Source organism: Myripristis murdjan, chromosome 9 (assembly GCF_902150065.1).
Source record: "Myripristis murdjan chromosome 9, fMyrMur1.1, whole genome shotgun sequence".
Classification (NCBI taxonomy): Eukaryota; Metazoa; Chordata; class Actinopteri; order Holocentriformes; family Holocentridae; genus Myripristis; species Myripristis murdjan.
In genome coordinates, this window is record NC_043988.1 from 30,067,552 (window position 1) to 30,088,543 (window position 20,992).

Here is a 20,992-nt window from a genome sequence, read left to right on the forward strand (position 1 = left end):
CACCGCTGCCACCACTCCCACATATCGCAATCCAAATATTGGAATTTCAGACCGAGGCCGTGGCCACGCTGAAATCGGCTTTTGTCGCAGGTGAAAAGCCATTGTGCTGAGAGCCTGTTTTATTATGTAAAAGTCTTGTATTCAGATCTTGAAAAAGAAAAAAAAAAGAAAAGAAAAAAAAAAAGAAAGAAAACACATTTCCCCATCCAGTTGTCCCGAGGCAGAGGTTATCAGCGCTGTGGCTCGAGAGGACGCAGGTTCTCATTCCGGCGCTGCAGCAGCTGATTGCGGCGAGCGGCGGCGGCGGCTTTAACCTGCGCTGTCGTCCTCGCTCGAAACACTGCAGCAGCCGACTTTGACTCACATCAGCAGAGGTGGAAATGGGTCACTCGCTATTTTGTGCAGTGACACAGGACTATTTTTTTTAGGTAAGCAGTCCTAACCTGAGTGTAACTTTAACTGGATGGGATTAATTTCCAATAAAGCACCAGATTTTTGGACTTGGCGATGATCAGAGCAGGTTGAAAGATGGTCCCGCCAGTTAACCTGGAGGGGAGATATGCACTCTGGGACTCTGCTGTTCTTTAGCAGGCAGTTTTTTTTTAATTTTTATTTTTTTTTAACCTGCATTAAAATCTGTGTCCTTAGTGTATAAATAGGATTAGTGTGCAACAGGTGGCGGGACAAGCGGTAAAATAAACAGTAACGGGACAAATGATGCAGCAAAGAAAGAAGAAAGGAGTCCCGAGGTGACGAGTTGTGGAGGAAACAGGACATTTCTCCTTTCCAAACCCTTGCTTTCCTCCCTCTCCTCCTGAGCAGCGCCCCAGTGTTGGGGTCCAGGCAAGGGGCTGCCATGTTGTCCACTCTAGTGGGCCGGGGGGGGAGAGAAACGAGGGAGTCGAGGGGGGGGGAGGGGACGGGGCGGGAGGGGAGGGGAGGGGAGGAAGGGTAATATGGGCCTGTGCTCTAATCCCATTCCAGCGGGCCGAGCAGCAGCTTGCGCCGCATTCCACAACTCCGGGGGCTTTTCTGGGCGGGGAGGGCGAGCGGCATTCCTCCACGGCCGGGGCCTTCAAAGACGCCGCGCAACATCAAAGGCCACTCAGAAGCCTAGGTGTTGATGACTGCAATCCTCCCCTTAGTCCGCTTTTAGCAACCCCCCCCCTCCTCCCCTCCTCCTCCAAACCCTCCAACGCACACGCACACACACACACACACACACACACATACAGAGTGCACTGCCGGCTCCAGGTATGCACACCCTCCAGCTCCCCCCAGCCTCCCCGGGCTCTGTGGCCTTCCTGCTGCAACATTAATCATAGCTCATTAAGTAGTGACATTAACTTTTGTTTTATGGTAAGGGTTGAGGAGTGGTGGGTGGTTTGTGGTGGAGCTGGGGGGGGTGGGGAGTGTTTTTTTTTTTTTTTTTTTTTTTTTTTTTTTATATATATATTTGGGGAGCACTCCACTGCAGTGGCCTGAGGCTTGCAGCCGGAGCGTGAGCCGTGTGCATTTGGATTTGGAGTAAAAATGGAAGCGACTCTCAGTGCAGGAAACTTAAACATAAGGGCTGTGCAAAATAGACAAATCTGATATTACATCTTGGACCAAATACCTGAATTTTGTGATGAATATTGGTGCTTTCATAAGATATTTACATGCAAAACGGGCAACGAAACCGCTTACAGTGGTTTAATAAGCTCAGGCAATTGCATCCCATCACTGTAATGCAGCCTTTAAAACCAGGAAAAGACAACACTTATGCAATATTGCTATACGATGACGTTATGATATCCAAAATCCCAGATGATATCCAGTCTGTTATAATGATAACACAATAATATTGATATACTGGCCTCTGTTAGAAAAACTAGCAGGTGTTGTTGCTTTGTTAAAGGGTTGAAAACTTTAAACGAACATGAAATGTGTGTGAATACAATGTGTATTTGCTTTCCTCTGTTCTCAGTGGATGTAATTATATTATATTATATTATTAATGAGCCCTGTTTTGCTCTGCGTGTCACCCTGTTAGCGATGCTAATTAATTCACCGTGGCACCTTGAAGCCGGCAAATAATTAATGCGCCTTTCGCCCGCTTTAGTGGCCTAATTGTCCTCGTAAGGACAAGCGCACAGACAATATGTTTGCTGTCGTTACTTTATCTTTGCACACAGACGCCGTGATCTCTTCGGGGGAAGGGGGCAGTTGTTTCCACTCCCCCGCCCCTTTCCAAAATGGTGGCATCCAGTCCGGCGTTGACCCTTGAACTTTGTCGGCCTGTCCTTTTGTTCGTGTCGCTCCGGGTTTCAAGACTGAAGGGCCGAAAGTGACACCGGGGAGACTTTGGAGCGTGCATACGCAGATGCTCACACACACACACGCACACACACGCACATGCACACGCCATTGATGGTTTCGGGCTCCACTCGCAGAGAGCTAATAGAGTCACAGGCTCGGCGTCCTGCTCAGTGTTAAAGCTGTCAACTCCAGAGCCTTGTGCTACATATCAGGACATTTACATGATATTAGGTGTCCTCCGCCAGCGTCCCCTGCTCACGCTGAAACCATGACACTTGTTTGCTTTGCTCGTTGCTATGAAGATGGCGCGGAGGTGATTTTCAGGGCAGGTTAAGGAGGGGAGGGCGAGCAGCCGGGGGCCACGAGGACAGACGATGGCCGCGCCGTAGCTCAGCCTTTAAAAAAAAAAAAAAAAAGTATTTTCTCTACAGTTTCAAAGACTTTTCAAGAATGACTCTGAGCTCTGTCATCAGTCGCCGTCACGTCATCCACGTGGTTGCCTCACTTTTTCAGACAGTCTTCGATATCACAAGAATGCCATTGATCTCTTGACGCGCACCGCCCTCAGAAGCCGCGGACGCTCTCTCTCCCTCGACGTTGTTCTTTCGCGCGACACTCCTCCCTCACGCCGGTTCCAACGGCCAGAATAAAAGATGGACGCCGGGCTAGCTCGGCTAATTGTTCCTTCGGTCCCGGCGGAGGAGACAAAAGGGAGGAAGTCTTCATTATTTGAGCGAGAGAAGCAGAGGGATCCCTTTACGGCGATCGGGTTGCAGGAGGAGGAGTGTCAGCTCCACCTGTAGGGCCCTCCCAGCTGCTCCACTGTAACTGGATCCTGCTCTCACTCTCCTCAAGGCTACCAGCCCCCTTTGAAGTTATTTCTAGTGCTGGGAAAGAGGGGCAGAGAGTGACAGAGAGTGAGAGAGAGGGTCGTCTGTGTGTGTCGGTGTGTGTTTGTGAGTCTATTTGTGCATGTTATACACACTCAAGTGCTCATTTATGTAAGACACAGGTGCAATTCAAAACTCCTGCTCCTTTCTTGTGCACATTTTCCTCCCAACACTGAGCCTGAGCGCGGGGATAAGCAGGCCCCCCACAACATGTGCACTTGGCCTCACAGACAGTTTTGTAAATTGGCTGGCAAAATGTGAAATTAAGTGAATTCCAGCCGCGATTGAAGCCGCCAGAGTCAAGTCAACCCAGTCATCCACTTAAAACCCCACGATAAGCCCAGGTTTTAGGGTATTCGGCAACTTTGCAAGACAAAAAAAAAAACTGTCAAATACCTCAATATGGCAGTTTTTCAACTCGGTAAACCACTTGCCAAACGTGGACATCCTTCCATATAAATTTATCTCCAATTCCTGGTACACTGCAAAAAGTCAAAATCTTACCAAGAGTATTTGTCTTATTTCTAGTCAAAATATCTCATTACACTTAAAATAAGACATGATCACCTCAGAAATAACTTGTCTTTAGACAATATTCACTTGTTTCAAGTTATTTCTGAGGTGATCATGTCTTATTTTAAGTGTAATGAGATATTTTGACTAGAAATAAGACATTTTTACTTGAAATAATAAATAAATAAATAATAATCTTGGTAAGATTTTGACTTTTTGCAGTGTAAGATGCGGTACTCATTTCAGTAGAAAATGTAACTATGCAAAATTGTCCAGGGTTTATTTAAGAGAGAATGTTTAAACTCAGCTGAAAATAAAAACTGGATTAAGCACATAATTTATCAGTAAGTAAAAAAAAAAAAAAAAAAATCAAATTACATCCAGATTCCGTTTTTCTCATCAACTGATTCTAAAGGCTCCTCACTTAAAACCAAAAGTAGACAATTTTGCGTAGCACACCTTTAACTGCATGTTGAGGGACGTTTCACTCTGTAATCTGGGTAGTTTATTAAAAACACATTATTCTATTTTGATATCGGTGCATTAAGGTTATAATTCCTGTCAAAGCACAAATCTTAATAGAGGCTGTCACATCTGTCCGCAAATGTGTCTTTGCTTCCAGATATTTACTACAAATTACCCAGGTGTCACGCCCACAGCAGTGATAACTGAGCAACTCATCTGCATTATTGGGATTCAGACTTTTATTTTGTGTGATTTTTGGATCTTGCAGACAGAATTCAACCAAATGAAATATTGGTGTCTTCTTCCCTGGCTCTATAGTTTGTATAACTTGAAGAGGAATGGACAACAGAAGACACAGGCGAAGCAAAACATGACCAGACGTACCGTGTCTTAAGACGGGGTCGTGACCCTAACCTGTTTCCAGCCAAGGACACTGTAAATCCCTCTGGCAAGCTCTGAGTGTCTGTTAAGAATAGGGACATTTCAAACACGCACATACCAGCGTGCACCACAGGCTTACCCTCACACAGCCTGAACTCCACAACAACACACACGCCCCATCCTGTATACTGCTCCAGTTAGAGTTTTTTTGCATTATGGCTCAGTGAATTTTTTTAAATTTTAATTTTATTTTTTGCTCAGTCATTCCACCGTGACGTCTCTCGCTTATCCCCCGGGGCTCAGACACTTTCTCTGCTGGCTAATTGGGAAGGTGTGATAATGAAAATGGAGGCGACGAGGAGGAGGGATGAGGACGATGAGATGAAGTGGCGTGCCGCCTGAACAGATGGCGACGGGCCTTGGCGCCAACGAGGCATCGCACTCCGTCGTGTGAACCGTGGCTCGTGGCTGCCAGTCAGCTGTATCCTCGCCACGCGCGTCTCGCGGGCGGCGTAATTACAAAACGTGCACTCGTGAAATTCTGTTTCATCCGTATCGGTAAAGGTCAGCGTGACCATTTAAAATTAAAAATTGATGGGAGAGTTGAGCGCAAAATCCCCTTTGAGGGATGATTAACACCTCAAGGCGTAAGTGTGTGTGTGTGTGTGTGTGTGTGTGTGTGTGTGTGTGTGTGTGTGTGTGCATTCAATCAATTTCTTTGTGCAAGCTTGTTATTGGGAGCGCGTTTCCAGATCTGCAGAGGAGATACCTGCAAGTGTGTGGCAGCCGGGGGGGGGTCGTGACGCAATCTGCAGAGAGGAGAGTGGAACAGAGTGTTGATGCACGTGAGAGACACCGAGAGAGCGCTTTTTCTCACACACTTTAAACGAGGACGCCGCTTTTAGACCACAGTAAATGAAGCACATTTAAGCTCCGTGGTGCACATTTACTCCCAACCCCCCCCCCCCCCCTCACAATCTGCAAACATGCACACCGCATCTCTTTCACCCTCCGTTGGGCTTCGGAGAGCTCAGGAAGAGTACGTGCTGGTCCAAAGAGGTCATTTGTGCACTTATGGCCAAGAACGGCTGGACTTGTGTTTGTGTGTGTGTGTGTGTGAGTGTGTGTGTGTGTGTGTGTGTGTGCAGAGGAAGGTGGGGGTTAAGCACCGGCGGGCTCTTAATTGGTTAAAGCATGTGCCTATGTCTACCCCAGGGGTCACTGGGGGTGAAGTTGACTGGCCGTGCTACAGTTTGCCAGCAGATGGTTTTGTAAGTGTGTGTGTGTGTGTGTGTGTGTGTGTGGCACTAATTGTCTTTTTTAGCCAACACTTTTGCTTGGTATGGCGTAAATGTGTGTTGAGTGGTGATGTGCATGGAAATGCCTTGTTTTGCAGTATAGGAGTGATACTCGCTGTTGCTGTAGATTTGCATGTGTGTGTGTGTGTGTGTGTGTGTGTGTGTGTGTGTGTGTGTGTGTTTCTCTCTCTTTTGTTTTGTTTTTGGCAACATCTTTTATCCTACAGCTCGTTGCTGATCACCTGTCAGTCAAACTGCACTGCAAAAACGCAAAATCTTACCAAGATTATTTGTCTTATTTCAAGTCAAAAATGTCTTATTTCTGGTCAAAATATCTCATTACACTTAAAATAAGACATGATCACCTCAGAAGTAACTTGTTTTTAGACAATTTTCGCTTGTTTCAAGTGAAAATTTGCTTGAAACAAGTGAAAATTTGCTTGTTTCATTGGCAAAATTTGCCAGTGGAAAAAGTGAAAATTCACTTGAAATAAGTGAAAATTAGCTAGAAACAAGAAACAAATTTTGCCAATGAAACAAGCAAATTTTCACTTGAAACAAGAGACAATTGTCTAAAAACAAGTTACTTCTGAGGTGATCATGTCTTATTTTAAGTGTAATGAGATATTTTGACTAGTAATAAGACATTTTTGACTTAAAATAAGACAAATAATCTTGGTAAGATTTTGCGTTTTTGCAGTGTGTCGGCGGCACTGTGACGTGTTTCACTGGATTCGATGCTGACGGAGTTTGGATTGCCTGCAGGTGGCGCTCTCTTCTTCGTCTGTTCAGCCACGGTAGCCGTTCCTGCTCGTGCTAACTACCCGGTTCTTCTTCTTCTTCTTCTTCTTCTGTTTACTCAAAACAAACCAGTTCTGCAGCTGCTGGAAACGAGCTGTGTCACCTCGTGCGCCCCAGAGGGATTTTCACCCAGCATCGATTGAATCATTATTATTTTACACCTGTCCGTATCAGAGTTACATAAACAAACATGAACTCATATGTAAATTCAGAATTATGATTTGAAGACCCTGCTCTCTGGTGTTGTGACCGTCTCTCTCGCTCGTGGCTCATCCTGCATCCTGATGTTTGCAGCTCTGTCCTGAAAATGCTCTCGGCCCCGTTTTTGAAAAATGGCTCCGAGACTTGTGACTGGGTCATGAGGCGCTGAAAGTGACCACAGGCCCCCGGGGGAGCCTTGGTCTGTGTGCTGTGATCAGACATGCCCCCCCCTTAACAACACTTCACTTCAACCTCCTCTGTTGGCATGACTGCTGTGTTATTCCAGGAAACTGACGCTGCTCCCCCCATAGGCAGGGAGGTGGAAGTGCAGAGCTGGGGAGGGCATAGTAGTAAAAGGGGGGGGGGGGTGTTGTGTGTGTACTGGTGGAGTTTAAGGCTGGGGGGAGGGAGGCGGGATGCTTGTTAGCTGGGGGTGAATGAGTTCACGGTGAGCAGACGGTCCGTGAGAGATGCCGCCGTTGCGCCGTGATCCCCCATGATGCCTTGCAGACGGGCCCGCTCCTGCACACGGGGCTCGCGCGCAAACACTCAGGCGCGTAAACACATGCGCCATGTTGGGAACGCAGGTGGGTGAGAGGACGGGCGCGGCGCCAGGGTTCTTCCTTCACCCCCGTCTAGGTTTTGTGTACATGTGAAATAGGTGCCAGCTCCTCTTCCAAAACCCATAAAACAAACATAAGACCAACAGATTTCTCGGGTTAATCATTCAGCCGGCTTCACTCAGAACATCTTGTAAAAATTGTTTTTCTTCCAGCCTGGTTTTTTGGATGGCACACACACACGCCGGCCAACAGGACAACCTTGTTATTGTTACGACAGAAGCTCATCCGCGGCGTGACCGACATGCCGTCACACAGCTCACACTGCAAAAAGTCAAATCTTACCAAGATTATTTGTCTTATTTCAAGTCAAAATGTCTTATTTCTAGTCAAAATATCTAATTACACTTAAAATAAGACATGATCAGCTGAGAAATAACTTGGCCTTAGGCAATTTTCACCCGTTTCAAATGAAAATTTACTTGAAACAAGTTAAAATTTGCTAGAAACAAGAAAAATATTCTGCCAATGGAACAAGCAAATTTTTACTTGTTCACTTGTGTCACAAGTAAAAATTTGCTTGTTCCATTTGCACATTGACCTACCTCTGCACATTTTATACACCCATGCACACGGTTTTTTCTGTTTTTTTTTCTGTTTTTTTTCTTGTTGCACATTGCTTTTTGCACACTGGGTTGTACTTAGGTTATTCTGTTGTACTTAGATCTTATTCTTTATTTTTATTTTTTTATTTACTTAATCTGTAATCTGTGGATACTGCTGAAAAAATGTGAATTTCCTGCGGGATGAATAAAGTATCTATCTATCTATCTATCTGTCTATCTAGACAAGTTATTTCTGAGGTGATCATGTCTTATTTTAAGTGTAATGAGATATTTTGACTAGAAATAAGACATTTTGACTTGAAATAAGACAAATACTCTTGGTAAGATTTTGACTTTTTGCAGTGCAGCTCTCAGTAAAATATCACACATCTAAAAAATGTAGGAAGCGGATTTTTTTTTTTTTTTTTTTTTTTTTTTTTTTGTCAGAATAAAGGCTTCAAGGGTTTAGATGTTCATAAATCTCAGGCTCAGGTGTGTCAGTGTTCACATACATCCATATAGGTCACTTTAGCTCAGGGATCATTCTCCTCTCCAGTCCGCCTACTGTTGCCTTTGATGTCGTGCACGCCCGCCGTGTTGTAGCAGGGATGCCTCGTCGTAATGCACGGCGCATTAAGCACCACGTTGAATAACTCGGAAAAATACATGCAATTCTTTCAACCTCTTTCAGAATTTTCGGCTTTCAGCTTCCAAATTTTGTACATTTTTTTTTTTTTTTCAAGTTCAGAAAACTTTCCAGGCCACTGACACAAGAAAGAGGAGAGAAATCACTTTGAAATTCTACTTCACCACAAAGAAAGGCGGCGTTTTTTTTGTGTGTGTGTGTGTGTGTGTGTGTGTGTGTGTGTGTGTGTGCGCAAAGAAGTGTCTTGTGCAAATATACATGCTTGGAGTGGAATGAGGAGCCTCATACTGAGGATTTGAAAAAGTTCAGCAAAGCAGGAAAACAAATTCACTGATCACTTTTATGTTGATCAGTGGAAGTGGAGACGGTGGTTGGGAGACTGCAATGAAGCAGCAACGGGTCTGTGAAGCACACACACACACACACACACACACACACGCACTCACAGCTGTGCAGAAATAAGGATAAGCTCTTTCATGCAAGGTTGATGCAGCATGGTGGGCGGTGGGGAGCTGGTGACTGAACATTTTGGTGGTGTGGGAGGCACTGGGGAGGTTGTAACCAGGGGCAGCAATGGGAGAGAGGAGGGTGTGTGTGTGTGTGTGTGTGTGTGTGTGTGTGTGTGTGTTTGGGGGGGGTTGTAGAAGAAGTGGTTGTTGGATGATCAAAGGCTCAGTGAATTGTGTCACAGACACAGACGAAGAAGAATGGTGTGGATGGTGTGACTTGCATTTTGATTTCCTTTGAGAGCCAGCCGGCCAGAGGGTTGTGTGTGTGTGTGCTTGTGTGTGTGTGTGTCTGTGTGTGTGTCTGTGTGTGTGTGTGTGTTGGGCGTGGGCAGCAGGAAGGGGGTGAGTTTCCAAAAGTAGGGCCCTGTTTTGATCCTTTACAATCTCTATCAGGTCACTCCTTCTGGGAGAAGTGCGTGGCAAAGGAGCTGGGGGTGATGGAGCTGGAGGGACGTTTTGCAATTCATCCTGCTGCCACACTTAAATCCAATGTGATATGATTGCTCATGAGCACAGAAGTGTTTTATATTTCTCCAAAACTTCACTGAAGTAGTTTGTTGACCTTCTCAAAGTCTTAGCTGCCATTAACTGCTGGATATTACAGTGACTTGCCTACTTCATGGTCAATATATCAAACCGTTAATATAGATTAGGGGTGAATTACAATTTGGTTTGTGTTCAATTGTTTACATGTCATACTTGAAAACTGACCACTAGACTCAAAGTGATGAGAGCAAAACATAATATAAAATAATCACTCACACTTTTTTTGTATTTTCTAATTAAGTTCTAGTGAAATTAAACTATCCCTTATTTTCCTGAAGCTCTTCAAAGACCACTGGGGGCCCCCTCCTTGAAAACCACCAGTGTAGGTCACTGTTTATATCCTGTTTATGAAATACACTGGTATATCTGGTGAAAATAAAATCACTAGAGCAACAGCTTGATTGCTACTTAGCTCTTCAGTTTGTGTTTTCTCTCCAGGTGGTTTGTGGAAATGGTGGGGGCGGGGGGGTGGGGGGGTTTGGGGCGTGGCCAGTTTGAGTGACAGGTGGAGTTCAAACTGCTGCCAGGATTTCATTGAGAGTGTCGCCTGTGTAAGGGGATACTCATGTGAAAGGCTGCCTCCCCCCGGGGCAGCACAGGCAGGCCAGAACAAGAGCCGCCCCCTTGTGGCACTCGGGGGGCGCTGGATGCCCTTCACCCAGAACCCTGGGTACAGAGGAGCGGAGCAAAGTGGAGCACCCAGTGTTTTCAGTGGGCTGAGCTTGTGTTGTGGGGCCTAGTGGGGAAAGCTAGCAGTTAGAACACAAGAGGGGACAGGCTTTGTCATTTTGTGTGTATATGTGTGTATGTGTGTGTGGGCACGTTTGTGTATGTGCCTGTACTCCCATTTGTGCACACGGCCACAGTCACTGTGACCCACTTCACTAGATCACGTCTCTCCTCCAAGCCAAGCTCCTTTTCCGTTGCTCAAGCTCCCCATCCCCATATCCGTCGATGCCTCCGTCAACATCTAAGACAAAAAAAAAAAAAAAAAAAAAAAAAGGAAAAATCCCTGTGGTGGAGATAATGGCGCAATGGCCAGCCTCTAAAATAACAACATGGGCCACAACAACAACACAGTCCCCTTTTGGAGTGCGAGAGCCCCCGCACAATGGCCCAGTGTTCAGGACCCAGGGGCGCAGGCGGGGCTCCCCGCTGCCATCTGAGCTGTTAGACAAGCAAGAGAGAGAGGTCACAATCACACAGCAAGCAGCACTTCACTTCCTGGTCCCCCTTACAGAGAAAGAGAGCATGCCTCTTGCTAGATCACCTCCTACACAAAGTGACTCCCTTTCATCCCCGGCAGCGTGGTTGTAGGGCATCTCAAATCAGATACAAAATGTTGCCTAGGCTGTGCGGCATGCGCCGCCAAATTGTTTCGGTTTGTAGAATGATGGTATGTGGGAGGAGCAGGTTGGGATTTGCAGGTACAATGGAAGCCTGACTTGCTTATGTTTTTTTTTTTTTTCTTTCTTTCTTTCTCTTCAATTTCAGCATCCTCCAAAGACCAAGCAGGAGAGAGCGCACTGAAATTATCATACCAACTGTGTATGTAATGTGTACCTGTGCTCCCTCCCTGCTCCTGCCAGCCCAAGGCTAATATCTACCTTCTAAACACTCAACCTTAGCTCAGTGGCTCTCTGCACCCCTGTGTTTACCAGAGAAAAAGTAGCTTAATGAAAATGCACATGGAATGTGTAAAAATGGAGGACAAGGTGACTGCACCCTTTTGGATTTGTGAAAAGGGTTAGTTTTGCAGTGGGCTTGTCTCATTGCGACCTCCCCTTTCTGTTTCCCCACTTTGTTGTGCGGAAGAGCTATTGTGTTTTTGAAGGACACAAACGTTATGATTGAAAGACAGGGTCTAGCTTTCATTTTTGGTCATATGCACATTTGTTTGTGTGTGGGAGGCCTGCGGAGGAGGATTCAAGGATGAGCTTTCTCTCCTCTAAAAGGTATATTTTCAGTCTGTTTTTAGAGAGAGAAAGGGTGTGTACGCGTGCACGCTTTTGTCTGCCATCTTCAATGTTCTCTCATCTTCAATACCCTGAAGACTTGAGATTTTTCGAATTCAGCATCTGCTCTTCCTCCCCATCTCTCTACGCTTAACGTGCAAAGCTGACGGTGTGAGGAATTGGTGTGTTCATCAGGTTTTATCCCGAAAGCGCGAAGAAAAGACGCCGCGCCGTGTCGCACCAGAATGGCACACGTCCGCATTCCTTCCCTCTGACACGTCCGTCCTCTAACTGATTTGCATTTGACCCCCATACTCTTAGCTAAGCCCTCCCCAAAAACCCCTCAGGTCAGTGGCTTGACCCCTGGGCCTTGTGGCAGTGGAGTGACTAGGCTCCCTCTGAATAACTCTTCAATTGGCCTGCTGCACGCCCAGCCTGCTCCCAAAGTGATGAAGTGGGGTTCAAAGGTCAGGGGTCATCAGAGGGAGAAGGGTATCTGGGGTCATCAGGAGTGGCCCAGGGGCTGGAGTGGCCCAGGCCCTGGCGCCATAGTGTTGGCTGATTGGGGTGCTGTGGTCATCGGGTTAATAGGATAAGTGGCCTGCAGGTCAGTTGGGCCCAGTTCTAATGCTAATACAGGAGCTGGTCTTTCCACTGTTGCCAGGTTGTGGAATGGATCCTGGATTTTGGGATCACCAAAGCTTTGGTCCTGCACTTTGTCACAGTTTTAATCTAACTTGGGTTCATCAGAGGTCAAAAGTACAGTATTTTACTCCACTTCTTGTACCCCCGACTTTGCCCACCCTTTGGTTTTATTCTGTTGTTGTTGTGGTGTGTTTGTGTGATTGATGTTGCTTTTTTCGGTTCGAATTGTTCTGTTCAAAGAGTGACGACCTGCTGTGACTGTTGATTGTTGATCGCTTATCTGTTTGTTTATGAGGCAAGTTGTCCCCTCATGATTCAGACTTCTCTTGAGGGTGCAGGCTGGGACATCTACAAGAGCTCAAAGTTTTCAGTTTCCAGCAGCCTTTTACACACCATAAATGTGGATTACACCAAGCTTTTTCTATGCTCGGGCCGTGACAGCAACTTAGTGGAGGTTCTCTGTGAAACATTCATTAAATCAACTCCGCTTAGGCTCTTTCACCTTACTCACCACTCCGCGTAGACTCTCTCACTTTACTCACCAGGGTGTCTTCCTGGATCTGGAACAATCAAGAAAAGTACATAAAAAAAAACTTGAATGCTTTTGTTAGTTTGCAATTACAGAGGCTGCCACCTCCTTTCCTGGGCCCATGAAGTGAGTCAGTGTTTTTCATGTCATCCTCTTGCTTTAATCTACTCTGCAGACATCCTCTCGGTGCTGGCTCTGCAGAGCTTTGCAGCACAGAGAACTGGGCCAATTTAGGAGCCTTAAGTGTAATGAGAGGACAATTTAAGATACAGTGATAGACACAGGGCGTATGTGCAGTGGTGTGAATCTTCACCACCCCTTTTAATGAGGAAGAACATCTCCCGTCATTGCTCATGCCCGTGCAAACACAACGGAAACGGCAGCGCCATTAATTACATGAAGCTGTACGGATGAAAATGTGACACTTTTGCGTCTTTCCTTTAATAAACATAGCAAGCCTTGCTTTTGCAATGAAAATCTGTCCACTCAGCGGATCCATGAAAGCATATACATCACAGCTTCATCCATGCACTGCTTTCGTTTGAAAGGTCCATTTACAGTACATGGTGACGGAGGGGTAGGACCCTGTACTGCATGCTTAGATCCTACGTGATTTTGCTGCACACAGTGGTTACTCTAGAGACCCCTAATGCTCTTAAGCTCTTATGTTTCATTATGGAAAATAGGTGACAAGTGGATTATAAGTTGGTGGGCTCCCACAAACGGAGGGCATCCAGAGGAGATTAGTCCAATTCATAGCTGGCATTTTACCCCACGCCTGGAGTAAATCTATAAGCCGGCCGGGCCAGGACCCTCTAACTCGATGCATCGTGTGGGGCAGCTTTTCATGTTGTGCGTCACGTCAAAATGTCCTGACACACTGTACGTGACAAAGCTAGTGTTTCTCTGATTTAGGAACTTGAGGTGAAAATGCCATGTAGGCATGTGACTTATGTAACATGCTGTTCCAAAATTCTGACCCAGTATTTCTTGTGTCAGTAACGATGGAGTTGAAATTCCTAACGCCACACCTAAGGGCGCACGACAAGGTTGTCCCCTGTCACCCCTGAAGTTTAAAATACCTCACTTCCTTTGATGCTAATTGCCTTCTCTCTTCTTTCCAGATGCATCCTTTGGGACTATGTAACAATAATGACGAGGAGGACCTGTATGAGTATGGCTGGGTTGGAGTGGTGAAGCTGGAACAACCAGAACTGGACCCCAGTTGTCTAACGGTGCTGGGAAAGGTAAAGAACTGGATGCTGAGTGACTCTGGGCCTGTGTTCAAGATTCTGTGTACCCGTATCAACAGCTAGGTTTACATGAACAGAAGAATCAAAATCATTCACCAATAATTGTACAGGAATTCATCTTTATGAGTCATACATGAATGGGGGACAATAAGACCTCAAAGTGAGCGCATGATGACAGTGATGAATATACGATACAATGTGGACTACACACATCATTTTACATGTATACAAGCAATCCACCACTTAGTGCAACGGTGCAACAAACCATGAGATATCTGTATGATCGTGGTTAAGTTATGAAAAATACTGCAGTGAAGATGAATACAACTTGATTTATTTGTGTTACATCAGTGGAGAGGCATTTGGAGTATTTACGCTGTGATTAAGATGTGGAGTACAGCTGTATTGGTTGTATTATTGCATGGTTGTTTGGACATGTCAGGCTAAGCATTGCTCATCATTTTTCAAACCAGCTTTCAAGATCCACAAGACCCTGAGTTTTAATTTTTTACCGCTGCCATCTTTATTTTACATTCAGCCCTCGCAGCTTTAGTCTTACTGTTGAAAATGTTTTTCCAACATTTTATGGCAAGAAGGAAATGGTTGGTGCTTTTTTGTAGTCGGTAGCAGAGGTGAGAGAGTCAGAAATTTCTGAATGCAAAATGATGCTCATATTCAAAGGATAATCCTTGGATTACTATTTGTTCATAAACATAGTTGATCTCCGAAAAATGTTGAATTCAGATAGGACACTTTGTCTGGAGTGTATGGAAACATTGGCTGTTTTGGGCTTTTTGCCCCTTAAGAAACAAACAAAGACCGCATTGCATCATAAAAGATGAGTCTGTCTGGTGAATGTCTACAGCGAAGAGTTCCTTCCCTTTTGCTCGAACTAAGCCAGTTAAGAAAATCCTTTTCCCTTCTACTTAATTAAAGCATGTTAAGTATTTATCTGTGATCTTTGGTTGTCATGGAGACAATTCATGGTAGGATGTTTTTGTCTTATTTTGTTTTTCACTTCTCTTCTTGCTGGGAGACTTGAGTTTGAACTGAATCCGTGCCTTGTGTTGTACTAACCCCCCCTCCCTCCCTCCTCCCACCCTCCAACAGTACGCAAACCCCTCTGGAGTCTCCGAGTGGCATTTTATCATCCTTTAATTAAGTGTTCCTCTTAATGGAATGTACCAACATTCCCTCGAGGCTGGGGGTGACCATCATCTCATTTATCGTGTGCATGCCCGGTGACAGAAAGAGAGCAGCCATTCATAATTTAAGGAGCCCTTGTGCCGCGTAGACTTGCTAATGGTGCACTTTCTCCGGTGATGGTTGCTGCTAGCTAGCCGATGCTCGCATTGAGACCTGAAAGCTGACCTAATGTCCAAGCTAAAGCACTCAAACACTTCTTTGACTGTACCTAAGAATAGATCATTGTCACGGTTAACATCACTTTAGAAAATGGGCCTTGTGTCATTTAGATGATGTGTCCATCAGGAGCACTTACTCAAAGGGAACCCAATGTAATATAATGGTGTACTAGACCACTACTGTAGTGGTCTGTGGAACCATTTGACTGTAGTTCACTGTGGAGGAAAAAGACTGACATTGTAGTTATTTTTGTATTTTTGCTGTTTTTCCTTTAGGGTTTTTTCCATCTTGGAGGGATGACTCCTTCATAGCATTGTAAAAGTTGTCCCTGATGACTGCATGCATCTTCTTATAAAGATTTAGGGCTTATAACAAGGGATGGTTCATGTGTATTGAATGTGTGAGTAAGTAAGCATTCCAGTATGGCATCTCTGCAGAGGATCAGCAGAGTCAAGAACAAAGAGTTTGAGACTCAATCCCCTTTTTTATATATATATATATATTTTCTGCTTTTTTGGAGACACATAAAAGAGAGACAGGATGGATGATGAATACATGGCTGACGTGTGACAAAGCTCCTGGTCTGGATTCCAACCCAGGACACTGCAGGTGCATGATATGCGCCTTAGCCACCTGAGCTACCGGGACATTCTCAGTATCTAGAACCCCCACACCTTCCACTCGTATCCCTTTTACACCGACCTAAAATCCCACCTTCATTGCGGGACATGAGCTGAGTGTAAAAAGCGGCTAATCCGAATTTCAGTCCCGCTTTCCAAACCCCGCAACAATCCCAGGTAGTTATTGGCATCTGCTCCGACTGGCATGGGTGAAAATGGGTCATCCACTTATTTGTGATCTTCAAAAGGTGTGATGATGTAGGACCTGCTGTACATTTTATGTAGGCGATCCTAACCTCAATCTAACTGCAACCTACATAATATGATAAATTATCAGTAAATTGCCATCTTTCTGGATTGGCTTATGTTCAAAGACTAGATCTTCTTTCTATTTTTAAGTCTCTTCTTAAAACTCACCTCTTTTCTTTGGCTTTTAACACCGTGTAAGTTATTGTTTTTATATGTTCTTATATATATATATACTGTTCTTATATATACTGTCTTCTGTGATGTCTGTATTGTACCGTTTTTTTTATGTTTTATGTACTGTATTTTATGTTTTTATGTGTTTTATGTCTTCTTTTTATGTCTTTTTATGTCTTTTATGTTTTTATCTTACTGTACAGCACTTTGGACCTTTGTGGTTATTTTAAAGGGCTTTATAAATAAAGTTGGATTGGATTGGATTAGATCTAATGTGAGACCCTCGGTGTGGAATGCTGGACACCATGCATTTCATTCTGAGTGGATTGACACACTAGTTGCCATGGAGGTGAAATTTATGGCCCAGGATGTCTGTTATTGCAAACAGTGTCCACTTTTTTCATGGGAAGTTCTGGAGAAAAAAACAAACAAAAAAAAAAAACACGTGTAAAACACGCTTGCCTTGTGTTAAAGGGGTGTCAGTGAAAACAGTCCGAGCACAATGCTAATGAGCAGTCTTTTATTTTTAATACTGGGTTTGGCGCCTTGCTTAGGAACACTGTCGCAAGGATGGCAGGAGTTTTAGCTAGTGACCTTTTGGCCTCCAGCCAGCCTCTCTAACCTCAAGGCCACTCTGTTTTCCCTGTCTTTATTCGGCCAGGACTATAATTAGAGCAGGGAAAGCCCATTGTTGCATCTTGACAGACCCTCGCCTGGGGCCTAAACGCAGCTGGGTGCTTTACATTGGCAGCCACCACTGCTGCCAGGCCAGACAGTGCAGTGTTTACCCCCTGCCAGTCTGCCTGCCCTCCCTTTCCCGCCAACCAGGCCACCATGCCCAGCCCAGTCCAGATACTATGCCCGCGCTTACACACTCAACCCGCTCGGTCGGGCCTGCGCTCTGTAGCCCTCCAAAACCCTCCCACCCCAACTTTCCACCTCCCCGCCCCACCCTACCATCAGACTGGCCCCTGACTGAACCCAAGAGCCCACTCCACTTTGCTGCCACTTTGCCACCAACAGTGCTGGGGTCTCGCCTGGTCAATTTAGATTCCACTCAATTACAGAATCCCAGTGAATGCACAAAACTGAATCGTAGAGACAGAGAGGAAAAAAAAAAAAAAAAAATGCTGTTTACTCCAACCCGAGTCTAAATATAAAGTGTCTGGGAACGCAAGGCCCCCAGCTGTGCACAGGAGCTGGTCAACATGCAGCGACGGCCTTTTCCCTCTTCTAATTACAGTTTGTTGAATACAAGGAAGGTGCCTCCCCTTGTTTTAAATGTCCACCCGTAATTAGCTGATGCGTGTGGTCGTGCCAGAGCGCTTTCAAAATGTGATAGAGGAGCCAGTTCTGGTGAAAATACGCCAACGTGATAAGCTCTCACCGTCGCTAAAATTAGACTGTGCACAATAGCTGGGGCGTCCTGGTGTCCAGTTGTTATCCTGTCTCCATAATTTTCACAGTGTATTATCTGTTTTGAGTCTGGTGAGAATGCAGCACTCACGGCAAGCTTTTGATGTTTAGTGTTGCATCGTTTCTCTTTTGGTTGTGTTCCAAGTCAGCCTTATTTGAATCGGAGCTTTGTGCTTCAGATTTTGTAAGAAGCTTCATATTAACATTATTGCTGTTTTTTTTTTTTTTTTTTTTTTCAATTTGGTTTGTGTTAGATTATTTAGACGAGCGGCTCAAGGATGTGAGACCGCTCTCATGGTCACAAAAAGATGTTGCGAGTTTAGAAGATATTAGAACGAGAGGTGGGATAGGAAGAGGAGGAAAAAAGGGGGGGGGGGTCCCGCAGGCCTCTGAAGTCCACGTGCAAACCTTGCCAAAGTGCTGGCGTGTCATATATATGTACACAGTTTTTTCCTGCACTTCCTGCCTGGTTCCTGTGAGAGCCGCAGGGCTGTTGACCCCCGACCTCCACCGCTGCCTCCTGTGTGCGGGTACACGGGGAGCTCAAGAGCAGAGCAAATTGTTTCCTACTGCAGCCTGAAGTGTGGGGCGTGTAGAGCGCCGTCAGAATTCGCTCAACTTGTAATTTCACTTCTCGCCATGTTGCGTTGGGTTCGAGACGCTCTTTGAAGCCGCAGAGGGCTTGGCCAGCAGGGGCGAGCCGTGCACGTCATGCTGCTGCGCATGCACGACAAAGCGCTGTTCCCTTGCGAACCATTGATTTGGCCCGCTGAATCTACCTGCAGGGTTCCAGTTAAGTCTCCATTCCGCGCTAGTTATCATTCATCTGTTGTAAATCACGCTCACACGCCTTACTACACGCGCATATCCGCTCTCCAGTTTATTGGACTGTTTATTCCAGTCCGTAATATGTTCTTGGTTGTCATTTCCCCCCCCACCGCCTGACTTTCTCCGAACTCTCCTCCCTCCCCTCCGCTCCACGCTTTCCTTCTCACACACATGCACCGCGATTGTTGGCAGCTCCTCTGGAACATGAAATCATGTCATGGGCTCGTCGGTGTCCCAGGCCGGTCGGGGTCTTTGTCGCCGTGCCAGCGTGATATCTCTCCTTTCAAGTGCCGCCGTGTCAGTCCAATGGCCACACGGGGCCCGGGCATGCCGGCTTTTCCCCTTTCATCCTGCCCATGCTACTCTAGGCTCTCATGACATCAGCCCCCAGCCCGGGCAACCAGGGGAGGAGGAGAGGAGCGGGGGTGGTGGACTGAGAGAGTAGTGGGGGTTAGAGGACAGAGGGAGAGGGAGGGGTTGGAGAGCTTAGGGAAAGGTGGGAGGGAATGGAGTGGCTTGGCTTCTCAGGGAGATGAAGAAGGTGACCGGGCTGGGTTTGGCAAGTGGGTGGCTGGGGGTTCGTGTCTTGGTACGACCTAGTGGGCCTTTGTGCACACACAGGCAGGCAAACTCGACCCGTCCTCCCACACAGCCCCGTCCGCTTGTGCAAAGCAAGCGTCTTGGCTTGCATCGCGTGTAGAACTGCCCGGTATGCGCTTGTTGTGTGTGGCCCGCCGCTGCCCTCGACCGGCTCATCTTCGAACCACGATCAGTTCCACCTTAAGTGCCAGCCAAAGACAACATTTCACGGTAACGGCGTGCAACTGGCCGCTGCAAAGAACTCGAAATAACTGCAGCACCAACAAAATCTTCGAGATTTTTTTATGGACGTGTCCTCCCAGAAACAAAGCGGGCTACTTTAAAGCTTTTTTCGCCGGAGGCACACGGCCATAAAAATTGTATTCTGTGTGGGAGGCTCTCTCTCTCTTCAACACACACACACACACGCATGCACACATACACTATCCTAAATCCGCAGATGCCACGGGACGATGTGAGCAGGCAGGAGAGGATATCTCAGTGTGTCTTTTGGTACCGTGGCCCTCAGTTGGCACTATGGGACAGCAGACCGGAGCAAACAGCTGCTCCCTCTTAGTGCTAAGTGGCTTTTGGACTCTAACCGTGTCTGGCATCTCAGCCAGAGCTTCAGAGAGGGTGCAGTGTGTGTGTGTGTTTGCGTGCACGTGGAGCGGAATGAGACGGAGATAGACGGTAGACGAGTGCTAGATGGGGATGTGTGTGAGTGTGTGTGAGCGACTGTGTCAGAGGGAGAGAGAGAGACCTACATAAAAGCGAGAGAGGGCAGCAGACATATGAGTGTGATGTTGAGGGCGACTGGCTTCGAGCCCGTGGCCAGGTTAGCTGTTCCTACACACTCAGGTGTGCGTTAGAGGTCGCCCCAAGGCCAAGGCGGTGTCAGTTGGGTGTCATGCCGCAGAGCCTGTTGTAACGCAGGTAGAGTTTTACTGGCTGCATTTTACCCGCCTTTTCAAACCACGTCTGTGTTGTCGTCGGTGCAGAGGAATACTAGTTGATCAGTGTGCGTGTGTACACATTTGTTGGTGTTGGTGTGTGTGTGGGTGTGTGCATTAGCTCATTCAGGGTTTATCGGCCTGGATAGGAAGAACTAGAGGCCTGGCAGATTAGCCTGTGTTTCGATGCAGACTCTCTGTATGAGTCACTGTGTCGCTCTCGTCCACCCTCACTCCTCGCCATTCTCACTCTCTCTCTCCCAGAGCCTCGACGACATAAAGAAAATTGCGGCGTTTTCACACCGTGCCATCTCCCGAGTGTTTTGTTAAATTGCAGCGAAGCCACAATCGAGATTGATTTACAGCGATGGCTTTTATTCAATACAGCTGATGTTGTTGTTGTTGTTTTTTTTTTTCTTATTCAAGTGTTAACCGCCACAGGAGAAAGCAGGCCTCTCGCTCGTGGAACCGAAAGGATGCAAGAAGGATATTGATAGAGCAATTTTCCTCTGCGCTTGTATTTCACCAGAAATGACAGGTCTCACTTCCTTTCAGTGGATACCGCTTTGGGCGCGGCGAATTGCAAGTCGATCTTTAGCCGTGCACATCAGAGCACCGAGCATCGACAGCCGCGATATGATGCAGCGTGGAGGGGAGCTTCCCAAACTTCTCTCGCTTTTAAAACTCTGCATCGTCAGGTGGGCCGGTGG

At 46.3% G+C, this 20,992-nt stretch overlaps 1 protein-coding gene across 2 annotated transcripts in view; it reads left to right on the forward strand.

Moving 5' to 3' along the window:
- The window catches only part of znrf3 (zinc and ring finger 3), a 75,463-nt gene that overhangs the window by 27,524 nt on the left and 26,947 nt on the right, over positions 1-20,992 (forward strand). For both annotated transcript variants that reach the window (XM_030061061.1, XM_030061063.1), the window contains exon 2: positions 13,970-14,092. In XM_030061061.1, the coding sequence (XP_029916921.1) occupies positions 13,970-14,092 (123 nt within the window). The remainder of the gene's footprint in view (positions 1-13,969; positions 14,093-20,992) is intronic.